The sequence below is a fragment of the Oncorhynchus masou genome, chromosome 5 (genome assembly GCF_036934945.1).
Source record: "Oncorhynchus masou masou isolate Uvic2021 chromosome 5, UVic_Omas_1.1, whole genome shotgun sequence".
NCBI classification, from domain to species: Eukaryota; Metazoa; Chordata; class Actinopteri; order Salmoniformes; family Salmonidae; genus Oncorhynchus; species Oncorhynchus masou.
The window spans coordinates 5,118,511-5,132,402 of NC_088216.1; the positions used below are offsets into that span (position 1 = coordinate 5,118,511).

Genomic DNA, 13,892 nt, shown 5'->3' on the forward strand with positions numbered 1-13,892 from the left:
CCACAGCATGTAGTGGTGGTGTAGGGGAACAGAACAGTGTAGTGACCACAGCATGTAGTGCTGTAGGGGAACAGAACAGTGTAGTGATCACAGCATGTGGTGCTGTAGGGGAACAGAACAGTGTAGTGACCACAGCATGTAGTGGTGGTGTAGGGGAACAGAACAGTGTAGTGACCACAGCATGTGGTGTTGGTGTAGGGGAACAGAACAGTGTAGTGACCACAGCATGTGGTGGTGGTGTAGGGGAACAGAACAGTGTAGTGACCACAGCATGTAGTGGTGGTGTAGGGGAACAGAACAGTGTAGTGACCACAGCATGTAGTGCTGTAGGGGAACAGAACAGTGTAGTGACCACAGCATGTGGTGGTGGTGTAGGGGTACAGAACAGTGTAGTGACCACAACATGTAGTGGTGGTGTAGGGGAACAGAACAGTGTAGTGACCACAGCATGTGGTGTAGGGGAACAGAACAGTGTAGTGCCCACAGCATGTGGTGGTGGTGTAGAGGAACAGAACAGTGTAGTGACCACAGCATGTAGTGGTGGTGTAGGGGAACAGAACAGTGTAGTGACCACAGCATGTGGTGGTGGTGTAGGGGAACAGAACAGTGTAGTGACCACAACATGTAGTGGTGGTGTAGGGGAACAGAACAGTGTAGTGACCACAGCATGTGGTGGTGGTGTAGGGGAACAGAACAGTGTAGTGACCACAGCATGTAGTGGTGCTGTAGGGGAACAGAACAGTGTAGTGACCACAGCATGTGGTGTAGGGGAACAGAACAGTGTAGTGACCACAGCATGTGGTGTAGGGGAACAGAACAGTGTAGTGACCACAGCATGTGGTGGTGGTGTAGGGGAACAGAACAGTGTAGTGACCACAGCATGTAGTGGTGGTGTAGGGGAACAGAACAGTGTAGTGACCACAGCATGTAGTGCTGTAGGGGAACAGAACAGTGTAGTCACCACAGCATGTGGTGGTGGTGTAGGGGTACAGAACAGTGTAGTGACCACAACATGTAGTGGTGGTGTAGGGGAACAGAACAGTGTAGTGACCACAGCATGTGGTGTAGGGGAACAGAACAGTGTAGTGACCACAGCATGTGGTGTAGGGGAACAGTACAGTGTAGAGACCACAGCATGTGGTGGTGGTGTAGAGGAACAGAACAGTGTAGTGACCACAGCATGTAGTGGTGTAGGGGAACAGAACAGTGTAGTGACCACAGCATGTAGTGGTGGTGTAGGGGAACAGAACAGTGTAGTGACAACAGCATGTGGTGGTGGTGTAGGGGTACAGAACAGTGTAGTGACCACAACATGTAGTGGTGGTGTAGGGGAACAGAACAGTGTAGTGACCACAGCATGTGGTGGTGGTGGTGTAAGGGAACAGAACAGTGTAGTGACCACAGCATGTAGTGGTGCTGTAGGGGAACAGAACAGTGTAGTGACCACAGCATGTGGTGTAAGGGAACAGAACAGTGTGACCACAGCATGTGGTGTAGGGGAACAGAACAGTGTAGTGACCACAGCATGTAGTGGTGGTGTAGGGGAACAGAACAGTGTAGTGACCACAGCATGTAGTGGTGGTGTAGGGTAACAGAACAGTGTAGTGACCACAGCATGTAGTGGTGGTGTAGGGGAACAGAACAGTGTAGTGACCACAACATGTAGTGGTGGTGTAGGGGAACAGAACAGTGTAGTGACCACAGCATGTGGTGGTGGTGTAGGGGAACAGAACAGTGTAGTGACCACAGCATGTGGTGGTGCTGTAGGGGAACAGAACAGTGTAGTGACCACAGCATGTAGTGGTGGTGTAGAGGAACAGAACAGTGTAGTGACCACAGCATGTAGTGGTGGTGTAGGGGAACAGAACAGTGTAGTGACCACAGCATGTGGTGTAGGGGAACAGAACAGTGTAGTGACCACAGCATGTGGTGTAGGGGAACAGAACAGTGTAGTGACCACAGCATGTAGTGGTGGTGTAGGAGAACAGAACAGTGTAGTGACCACAGCATGTAGTGCTGTAGGGGAACAGAACAGTGTAGTGACCACAGCATGTGGTGGTGGTGTAGGGGTACAGAACAGTGTAGTGACCACAACATGTAGTGGTGGTGTAGGGGAACAGAACAGTGTAGTGACCACAGCATGTAGTGGTGGTGTAGGGGAACAGAACAGTGTAGTGACCACAGCATGTGGTGGTGGTGTAGGGGAACAGAACAGTGTAGTGACCACAACATGTAGTGGTGGTGTAGGGGAACAGAACAGTGTAGTGACCACAGCATGTGGTGTAGGGGAACATAACAGTGTAGTGACCACAGCATGTGGTGTAGGGGAACAGAACAGTGTAGTGACCACAGCATGTGGTGTAGGGGAACAGAACAGTGTAGTGACCACAGCATGTAGTGGTGGTGTAGGGGAACAGAACAGTGTAGTGACCACAGCATGTGGTGGTGGTGTAGGGGAACAGAACAGTGTAGTGACCACAACATGTAGTGGTGGTGTAGGGGAACAGAACAGTGTAGTGACCACAGCATGTGGTGTAGGGGAACATAACAGTGTAGTGACCACAGCATGTGGTGTAGGGGAACAGAACAGTGTAGTGACCACAGCATGTGGTGTAGGGGAACAGAACAGTGTAGTGACCACAGCATGTAGTGGTGGTGTAGGGGAACAGAACAGTGTAGTGACCACAGCATGTAGTGGTGGTGTAGGGGAACAGAACAGTGTAGTGACCACAGCATGTAGTGGTGGTGTAGGGGAACAGAACAGTGTAGTGACCACAACATGTAGTGCTGTAGGGGAACAGCACAGTGTAGTGATCACAGCATGTGGTGCTGTAGGGGAACAGAACAGTGTAGTGACCACAGCATGTAGTGGTGGTGTAGGGGAACAGAACAGTGTAGTGACCACAACATGTAGTGGTGGTGTAGGGGGACAGAACAGTGTAGTGACCACAGCATGTGGTGCTGTAGGGGAACAGAACAGTGTAGTGACCACAGCATGTAGTGGTGGTGTAGGGGGACAGAACAGTGTAGTGACCACAGCATGTGGTGCTGTAAGGGAACAGAACATTGTAGTGACCACAGCATGTAGTGGTGGTGTAGGGGGACAGAACAGTGTAGTGACCACAGCATGTGGTGGTGGTGTAGGGGAACAGAACAGTGTAGTGACCACAGCATATGGTGGTGGTGTAGGGGAACAGAACAGTGTAGTGACCACAGCATGTAGTGGTGGTGTAGGGGAACAGAACAGTGTAGTGACCACAGAATGTAGTGCTGTAGGGGAACAGAACAGTGTAGTGATCACAGCATGTGGTGCTGTAGGGGAACAGAACAGTGTAGTGACCACAGCATGTAGTGGTGGTGTAGGGGAACAGAACAGTGTAGTGACCACAGCATGTGGTGTTGGTGTAGGGGAACAGAACAGTGTAGTGACCACAGCATGTGGTGGTGGTGTAGGGGAACAGAACAGTGTAGTGACCACAGCATGTAGTGGTGGTGTAGGGGAACAGAACAGTGTAGTGACCACAGCATGTAGTGCTGTAGGGGAACAGAACAGTGTAGTGACCACAGCATGTGGTGGTGGTGTAGGGGTACAGAACAGTGTAGTGACCACAACATGTAGTGGTGGTGTAGGGGAACAGAACAGTGTAGTGACCACAGCATGTGGTGTAGGGGAACAGAACAGTGTAGTGACCACAGCATGTGGTGGTGGTGTAGAGGAACAGAACAGTGTAGTGACCACAGCATGTAGTGGTGTAGGGGAACAGAACAGTGTAGTGACCACAGCATGTAGTGGTGCTGTAGGGGAACAGAACAGTGTAGTGACCACAGCATGTAGTGGTGGTGTAGGGGAACAGAACAGTGTAGTGACCACAACATGTAGTGGTGGTGTAGGGGAACAGAACAGTGTAGTGACCACAGCATGTGGTGGTGGTGTAGGGGAACAGAACAGTGTAGTGACCACAGCATGTAGTGGTGCTGTAGGGGAACAGAACAGTGTAGTGACCACAGCATGTGGTGTAGGGGAACAGAACAGTGTAGTGACCACAGCATGTGGTGTAGGGGAACAGAACAGTGTAGTGACCACAGCATGTGGTGGTGGTGTAGGGGAACAGAACAGTGTAGTGACCACAGCATGTAGTGGTGGTGTAGGGGAACAGAACAGTGTAGTGACCACAGCATGTAGTGCTGTAGGGGAACAGAACAGTGTAGTGACCACAGCATGTGGTGGTGGTGTAGGGGTACAGAACAGTGTAGTGACCACAACATGTAGTGGTGGTGTAGGGGAACAGAACAGTGTAGTGACCACAGCATGTGGTGTAGGGGAACAGAACAGTGTAGTGACCACAGCATGTGGTGTAGGGGAACAGTACAGTGTAGTGACCACAGCATGTGGTGGTGGTGTAGAGGAACAGAACAGTGTAGTGACCACAGCATGTAGTGGTGTAGGGGAACAGAACAGTGTAGTGACCACAGCATGTAGTGGTGGTGTAGGGGAACAGAACAGTGTAGTGACCACAGCATGTGGTGGTGGTGTAGGGGAACAGAACAGTGTAGTGACCACAGCATGTAGTGGTGGTGTAGGGGAACAGAACAGTGTAGTGACCACAGCATGTGGTGGTGGTGTAGGGGAACAGAACAGTGTAGTGACCACAGCATGTAGTGGTGCTGTAGGGGAACAGAACAGTGTAGTGACCACAGCATGTGGTGTAAGGGAACAGAACAGTGTGACCACAGCATGTGGTGTAGGGGAACAGAACAGTGTAGTGACCACAGCATGTAGTGGTGGTGTAGGGGAACAGAACAGTGTAGTGACCACAGCATGTAGTGGTGGTGTAGGGTAACAGAACAGTGTAGTGACCACAGCATGTAGTGGTGGTGTAGGGGAACAGAACAGTGTAGTGACCACAACATGTAGTGGTGGTGTAGGGGAACAGAACAGTGTAGTGACCACAGCATGTGGTGGTGGTGTAGGGGAACAGAACAGTGTAGTGACCACAGCATGTGGTGGTGCTGTAGGGGAACAGAACAGTGTAGTGACCACAGCATGTAGTGGTGGTGTAGGGGAACAGAACAGTGTAGTGACCACAGCATGTAGTGGTGCTGTAGGGGAACAGAACAGTGTAGTGACCACAACATGTGGTGGTGGTGTAGGGGAACAGAACAGTGTAGTGACCACAGCATGTAGTGGTGGTGTAGGGGAACAGAACAGTGTAGTGACCACAGCATGTGGTGTAGGGGAACAGAACAGTGTAGTGACCACAGCATGTGGTGTAGGGGAACAGAACAGTGTAGTGACCACAGTATGTAGTGGTGGTGTAGGGGAACAGAACAGTGGAATGACCACAGCATGTAGTGGTGGTGTAGGGGAACAGAACAGTGTAGTGACCACAGCATGTGGTGGTGTAGTAGGGGAACAGAACAATGTAGTGACCACAGCATGTAGTGGTGGTGGTGTAGGGGAACAGAACAGTGTAGTGACCACAGCATGTGGTGTAGGGGAACAGAACAGTGTAGTGACCACAGCATGTGGTGGTGGTGTAGGGGAACAGAACAGTGTAGTGACCACAGCATGTGGTGGTGGTGTAGGATAACAGAACAGTGTAGTGACCACAGCATGTGGTGGTGGTGTAGGGGAACAGAACAGTGTATGACTGTTTCCTGTGTCCAGGTTGACCCGGTCTGGAGAGAAGCATCACCATCTTGAGAGGCAGAGCGAGGTGACTAGTGCACTGGTCATCAAGGTAAGACTAGTGGCATTTCAGAAGGGTCCAATGTTATTGTGAACTAACCACATACAGTGTGTGTGTGTGTATGAATATATATTCATGGTCTTTGTTTTATATTAGCAGTCAGTATGTCTATTCCTTCCTTATATCTTATCTTTGTTATTTTAGTGTGTGTGTGTGTGTGTGACAAATATAGATGTACTCTTGGAATACGGAGGAGGAAGGGAGGGAAAAGGAGAGGCAGAGGAGGTTGAAGAGAGAGGAAGAGGGTGAGATTGAATCGGTAGAAGATGTTGGAAAAAAGGGATATGGTTTGTCGAAGAAGAATGGTAGAAAGTGTAAGCAGAGTGAGCTAGACACCGGATCGAGGTCTGGAGGTGAATTTTGAGAGGTGGTAGGTGTGTTAAAGTCCTCAGAGCCCGAGGATTGCATCAATGGTCAGGATAAAGATGAGTCTGTGACAGCAGGAGTGACATTTTTGGAGAAAGTGGACCCCTGCAGACAGGGTGGCGTGAGTGGAGAAACAGGACAGTGTAGTTACGATATTTGAGATGTTGATAGCTTTTGTGCCGAATACATTACGTTGTTACAGGTGTCAAGCTCATGGAGGGAGGTTCCTAGGTGTGAGAAGTGTGCAGAAGGCCATGAGACAAAGGAATGTGTTGTGTTGGGGAAAGAAGTGGGATGTTGTAAGGGTGCCCATGGGGCCGGGGATCAGAAATGTCTGGTGAGAGAGAGGCAGGATGGGGTTTCCAGGGTTAGAGTAGAGCAGAGGGTGTCGTATGGTGAAAAAAAAACTATTCTTCACACTATCGGTTGAATTACACTATCTATTGTTTCTACATTTTAGAGTTCTCCAGTTGAATTTACACCTGAAATTCATGATCAGGACAACAGGGGAGAATACCGGTAACTTGATATATTTAATGTTATCGTTGGTAGTTTGTTTAAAAGAAGTACAATACCTTAAATCCAGGAAATCTCTCAAAATGAAATTCTTCATTTTTTTGCTCTAGTTTCCAGTGCCCCAGTGCAGGTCTGTTCCAGTGCAGTATAACAGGCCTGGTGTTCAGGATGGAGGGAGAGGCAGAGGTGCTCTATATGACAGTCCACTGGGACAGGATGCTTCTATCCCAGAGAGGCAAGAGACCTGCAGGACCCCTGTTCAAGTTTACATGCCTTAAGGGGTCTGTCAGTCAACTACACTTCCCACACTGTGAGATTCATTCTGGTAAGTAATACATTTCCATGGAGGTAATCAGTGGTGGGAAAAGTACCCAATTTTCAAACTGAAGTAAAAGTAAAGACACCTTAATAGAAAATGACTCAAGTAAAAGTGAACGTCACCCAGTAAAATACCACTTAAGTAAAAGTCTAAAAGTATTTGGCTTTAAATATACTTTAGTATCAAAACTAAATGTAATTGCTAAAATAATGCTTATACTTAATACTTAAGTATCAAAAGTAAAAGTATAAATTATTTCAAATTCCTTATATAAAGCAAACCAGACGGCAACATTTTCCAGTTTTTTAAATTTAGTTGGCCAGTGGTACACTTCAACACTCAGCCATCATTACAAATTAAGCATGAGTGTTTCCACCAGATAAGAGGCATTAGGGATGTTCTCTTAAATTAATACGTGTGTGAATTAGATAATTTTCCTGTCCTGCTAAGCATTCAAAATGTAATGAGTACTTTTGGGTGTCGGGGAAAAATAATTTTCTTTAGGAATGTAGTGAAGTAAAAGTAGTAGTAAAGTACAGGTACCCCCAAAAACTACTTAAGTATTACTTCAAAGAACTTAAGTATTACTTAATAGCATATGTTTTCTTAATCACCATCAGTAGAATCACTACTCCACTACTGAGTTGTCATCGTCATCTGAACAGAAGACTAATGTTCTCTTTCTCTCCTAGAGGGTGGATGTGACTTCCTGTCTGTAGCCCATGTGACTGATGATGACAGTATGGAGTTTCTCCATCACCATGAGACAAGAGAAACTCATGTCATATTAAACATCACTCAATTCAGCAAATATGGCATCACCAAGGATAAGGAAGCTCCTGTCTCTCCTATCCGTGCTCTGGTGCTACTATTTTACAAAATCCCCGATGATAACAATAATTCCATCCTAAGTGTCTTGTTGCTGCCCAGAAATGTTGACATTGATGAGGTAAGTAGATCCGAGTTATCAAACTCGTCTTTGGTTGGAATTCAATCAAACTCGCACTGTTGAACTCACCTTTTTCCACAGAAAAGCATTTTTGGGGGTAATGTAACTGTAAACAGGGAATTGAAAACTGTGGGGGGTCTCGCTCGCAAACCCAAGAGGACATCCTCAAGGTCAGAAGGTGACATTTGGGCTTCCATATTTCAGGCAGTGCTACCTCATTATGACTGTGTGTTCCAAACCATTTTCAATCCTCTCAAGGTGTGTAAGACAAGGAGGACAAGGAATGGAGACCGAGAAATCTACATTGAAATAAATCCTAACTGTAGACTAACCCGGGACCAAGAATACACCCTCTCCACCGATCTAAAAGATGAACATCACATAGATCCAAAGGTAAAGGCTAATAAATAGGACATGAGAGAGGAAATGTGTTAGCACATGTCAATACTTTGTTTACATAATTTTTGTGATGCTACCTTGATAAGATATAGAAATCACATAGAATTCTGTTTGACTTGATACTTACACTTTTTTTTCAGAAAGCAGAGTTTGTGGATTATGATTCCTATACAAACTACATGCCAACATTTCAGTTGCGTTTAAAAACTGTTGTTGAAGAAGTGAATCTTCTTCTGAAAGAACATGGCGGTCCTGAAAATGAAAGTATATGGGACCGCCTTGTTTCACTACCAGGTAACTGAAACTCAGAGAGAGTAGGAGTTACAATATAACTAGTAGTAATATTAACATTTTACATTTAAGTTTTACATTAAATTAGTAACAGTCATCATAATAGCATGGTGGTAGTAGTAGCAGCAGTAAAGAAGTAGTAGTAGCAGCAGTAAAGAAGTAGTAGTAGCAGCAGCAGTAGTAGTAGTAACAGTAGTAGTAACAGTAGTAGTAACAGTAGTAGCAGTAGTAGTAACAGTAGTAGTAACAGTAGTAGTAGTAGTAGCAGCGGTAGTCGGAGCAGTAGTCAGAGTAGGAGTAGGAGCAGTAGTAGTAGGAGTAAGAGCAGTAGGAGTAGCAGCAGCAGTAGTAGGAGTAGTAGTAGTAGTAAACTCAACAAAAAAAGAAATGTCCTCTCAATGTCAACTGCATTTATTTTCAGCAAACTTAACATGTGTAAGGCATCACCCCTCTGAAATGGGCAAAAATGAATGAGATCATATTGGTACCGTATGAAACATATACACGATGTACAATACCACTCAATTGGACATCGTTTCATTCAAAGCTGATTGCAAATGTCATATGGCAAATGCCAAGTGTAACACTGCAAAGATCCAATAGATGGCGAGTGCGCTTCACCGTAATTTTTCATATTGCAAATGTAACACAAGTCAAGACCCAAGAGTAAAATTTTGAAAATTTGAAACATTTTTCAAAAACTTATCACCACCTTAAAAAAGTGCATTCTGGACCGTTTTTCGAAATTCTTTCAATTTTTATTTCAAATACACATGTATACACATACATACTTTTGTCAAATTTTATTATTATTATTATTTTGATTTTACTTGTCCATAAGGCATATGTTTTGTCCATTTGCAATATGATTTCATAGGAAGTCAAAAGTCGAAAATAACGATTTTTAAAAAAACTACCAAAATGACAAGTGGTGCCCCCTATTGGATGGGCACGGTTGGGGGGTGCTCCCTACCCAACTGTAGACCCCATGCTCCCCCTAAAGGCATTAACCTGTTACATCTATGGGGGCGCTATTTCATTTTTGGATAAAAAGACGTGCCCGTTTTAAGCGCAATATTTTGTCACAAAAAGATGCTTGACTATGCATATAATTAATAGCTTTGGAAAGAAAACACTCTGACGTTTCCAGAACTGCAAAGATATTGTCTGTGAGTGCCCCAGAACAGATGCTACAGGCAAAACCATGATGAAACTTCAACCCGGAAATGAGTAGGATTTTTGAGGCTCTGTTTTTCATTGTCTCCTTATATGGCTGTGAATGCGCAAGGAATGAGCCTGCCCGATCTATCGTTTCCCCAAGGTGTCTGCAGCATTGTGACTTATTTGTAGGCATATCATTGGAAGATTGACCATAAGAGACTACATTTGCCAGGTGTCCGCCCGGTGTCCTCCGTCGAAATTGGTGCGTCATCTTCAACTACACGTCTTTTTCCAAGCGATTCACCGGAGAAAGGAGACTACCACGAACGATATATCAATGAAGAGATATGTGAAAAACACATTGAGGATTGATTCTAAACAGCGTTTGCTGTGTTTCAGTCAATATTATGGAGTTAATTTGGAAAACAGTTCGCCGTTTTGATGACTGAATTTTCATTTTTTTTTTGGTACCCAAACGTGATGTACAAAACGGAGCAATTTCTCCTACACAAAGAATCTTTCAGGAAAAACTGAACATTTGATATGTAACTGAGAGTCTCCTCATTGAAAACATTCGAAGTTATTCAAAGGTAAATTATTTTATTTGAATCCTTTTCTGGTTTTTGTGCAAATGTTGCCCGCTAAATGCTATGCTAAATGCTACGCTAGCTATCACAAATGCTTGTTTTGCTATGGTTCAAAAGCATATTTTGAAAATCTGAGATGACAGTGTTGTTAAGAAAAGGCTAAGCTTGAGAGCAAGCGCATTCATTTCATTTCATTTGCGATTTTTATAAATAGTTAACGTTACGTTATGCTAATGAGCTTGAGGCTATAACTGTATACAGGTTTTTTTCATAGCCAAACGTGAACAAAACGGAGCGATTTGTCCTACACAAATAATATTTTTTTGAAAAACTGAACATTTGCTATCTAACTGAGAGTCTCCTCATTGAAAACATCTGAAGTTCTTCTAAGGTAAATGATTTTATTTGAATAATTTTCTTGTTTTCGTGAAAATGTTGCTGGCTGAATTCTAGGCTTATAGCTATGCTAGCTATCAACACTCTTACACAAATGCTTGTTTAGCTATGGTTGAAAAGCATATTTTGAAAATCTGAGATGACAGTGTTGTTAACAAAAGTCTAAGCTTGAGAGCAAATATATTTATTTCATTTCATTTGCAATTTTCATGAATAGTTAACGTTGCGTTATGCTAATGACCCTGAGGCTATAAATAGAATCCCGGATCCGGGATTGCTCGACGCAAGAAGTTAAACACCATTTTAGAATCTTGTTGAACTCGTTGTACTCGGCACAGCCTAGAGATTATGGTAATGCCATTGCAGGCTCTGAGTGTCTTTAAGCACCACACTTTGTCACTCCATCCTTGCTGTGTGTGTGTGTGCATGTGTATGTGTGAGAGAGCGTTTCTTTGACATTTGTTGGGAGAAATGACTGATTTACAGTTCATGAGGGTTTCCTAATCACACATATGAAGTTTTGAAAATATCTGACCTTTTTAACCCTTCAAAACGACCACTATGACACAATTTTAAGGTAAGGGACAGTACATTTGCAATATGGAGTTTCTCACCAACCATACGGCAAATGTTAAAATGTTCCCTTCATGTATGTAAATATTTGTATGAACATAACAAGATTGAGACATACACTGAGACATAAACTGAACAAGTTCCACAGACATGTAACTGTCAGAAATTGAATAATGTGTCCCTGAACAAAGGGGGGAGGGGTCAAAATCAAAAGTAACAGTCAGTATCTGGTGTGGCCACCAGCTGCATTAAGTGCTGCAGTGCATCGCTTCCTCATGGACTGCACCAGATTTGCCAGTTCTTGCTGTGAGATGTTACCCCATTCTTCCACCAAGGCACCTGCAAGTCCCCAGACATTTCAGGGGGGTATGGCCCTTGCCCTCACCCTCCAATACAACAGGTCCCAGACGTGCTCATCGGGATTGGGATTGAGGCTCTTCGCTGGCCATGGCAGAACACTGACATTCCTGTCTTGCAGGAAATCACACACAGAACGAGCAGTATGGCTGGTGGCATCCTGTCTGGTCCAGCGATGGTGGGTTTGTGTGCATAGGCGACGTTGTTGCCGGTGATGTCTGGTGAGGACCTGTTTTACAACAGGCCTACAAGTTCTCAGTTCAGCCTAACTTAGCCTATTGCGGACAGTTTCAGCACCGTAACTCGGGCAGTTGTGGTTGCCATCCTGTACCTGTCCCGCAGATGTGATGTTCGAATGTACCGATCCTGTGCAGGTGTTGTTACACGTGGTCTGCCACTGTGAGGACGATCAGCTGTCTGTCCTGTCTCCCTGTAGCGCTGTCTTAGGCGTCTCACAGTACGGACATTGCAATGTATTGCCCTGGCCACATCTGCAGTCCTCATGCCTCCTTGCTGCATGTATAAAGCACGTACACACAGATATGCAGGGACCCTGGGGATCTTTCTTTTGGTGTTTTTTAGAGTCAGTAGAAAGACCTCTTTACTGTCCTAAGCTTTCATAACTGTGACCTTAATTGCCTACCGTCTGTAAACTGTTAGTGTCTTAAGGACCGTTCCACAGGTGCATGTTCATTCATTGTTTATGGTTGATTGAACAAGCATGGGAAACAGTGTTTAAACCCTTTACAATGAAGATCTGTGAAGTATTTTGGATTTTTATGAATTATCTTTGAAAGAGGGTCCTGAAAAATGGACTTTTCTTTTTTTGCTGAGTTTAGTAGTAGCAGGATTAGCAGTAGTAAAATAAGTAGTAGTAGTAGCAGGATTAGCAGTAGTAAAATAAGTAGTAGTAGTAGTAGTAGCAGCAGTAGTAAAATAAGTAGTAGTAGCAGCATTGGATCTTGCCTGCAGTGTAACCTAGCTCACTTTAAATACTACTGTATATGCCCACTTCGTAATGAAATGGATGGTCTGTCAAGTGACAAAATGTCTCCAGGAGCATACGTAATCAAGGTATCTTTTCATCCACAGTTACACCTCCAGATGGTGCTAAAGCAGGTAAATATAATTTCCTGTCTTCTCACAAGAGATTTAATTGTGATAGAGGACAGAGTTCCCTAATAGCAGATTTTTGCAGTAAACACAATAATGCAGCTTTTTAGAATCCTATTGATAAGCACAAGAAAACAGTCACTAATTAGTTACTTAATGCTGAGCGAGTGTTGCACCTTTGCCTTTTCAATGATGATTTAATTGTTCGGTCGACTACTGTGGTTAAGTGCCGTCCACTTCTTTTCAAATTCAATTACAATCTCAGCAAGATGGCATCATCACAAACATTTCGCTACGTTACAGCCCCCCAAACAAATGAAATACCTTGTTTGCTTTGAGACTCGGGTGTGTCAGGTACGTCCTTGAGATGTCTCTGCTACTTGATTGGAGGCCACCTGTGGTATATTCAGTTGATTGGACATGATTTGGAAAGGCACACAACTGTCTATATAAGGTCCCACAGTTGACACTGCATGTCAGAGCAAAAACCAAGCCACGAGGTCGAAGGAATTGTCCATAGAACTCAGAGACAGGATTGTGTGGAGGCATTTCTGCAGCATTGAAGGTCCCCAAGAACACAGTGGCCTCAATCAGTAAATGGCACATGACAGCCTGCTTGGAGTTTGCTAAAAGGCACATAAAGGACTCTCAGACCATGATAAAGAAGATTCAATGGGTCTGATGAAATTAAGATTTAACTCCTTGGCCTGAATGCCAAGCGTCATGTCTGGAGGCACCCTGACACATTCCCTATGGTGAAGCATGGTGGTGGCGGCATCATGCTGTGGGGATATTTTTTAGTGGCAGGAACTGGGAGACTAGTCAGGATCGAGGGAAAGATGAACGGAGCAAAGTACAGAGAGATCCTTGATGAAAACCTGCTCCAGAGCGCTCAGGACCTCAGACTGGGGTGAAGGTTCACCTTCCAACCCGACAACGACCCTAAACACACAGCCAAGACAATGCAGGAGTGGCTTCCCTGAATGTCCTTGAACCAGGACTTAAACCCGATCTAACATCTCTAGAGAGACCTGAAAATAGCTGTGCAGCGAAGCTTCCCATCCAACCTGACAGAGCTTGAGACGATCTGCAGAGAAGAATGTGAGAAACTCCTC

At 44.8% G+C, this 13,892-nt stretch overlaps 1 protein-coding gene across 6 annotated transcripts in view; it reads left to right on the forward strand.

Moving 5' to 3' along the window:
- The window catches only part of LOC135531364 (uncharacterized), an 89,426-nt gene that overhangs the window by 22,765 nt on the left and 52,769 nt on the right, over positions 1–13,892 (forward strand). For 5 of the 6 annotated variants that reach the window (XM_064959436.1, XM_064959443.1, XM_064959432.1 and 2 more), the window contains 7 exons: positions 5,669–5,741; positions 6,577–6,635; positions 6,743–6,957; positions 7,644–7,900; positions 8,159–8,293; positions 8,440–8,593; positions 12,757–12,783. In XM_064959436.1, the coding sequence (XP_064815508.1) occupies positions 5,669–5,741; positions 6,577–6,635; positions 6,743–6,957; positions 7,644–7,900; positions 8,159–8,293; positions 8,440–8,593; positions 12,757–12,783 (920 nt within the window). Of the gene's footprint in view, positions 1–5,668; positions 5,742–6,576; positions 6,636–6,742; positions 6,958–7,643; positions 7,901–8,158; positions 8,294–8,439; positions 8,594–12,756; positions 12,784–13,892 lie in introns of those variants that run through there. The other variant, XM_064959448.1, reaches the window with a different exon arrangement.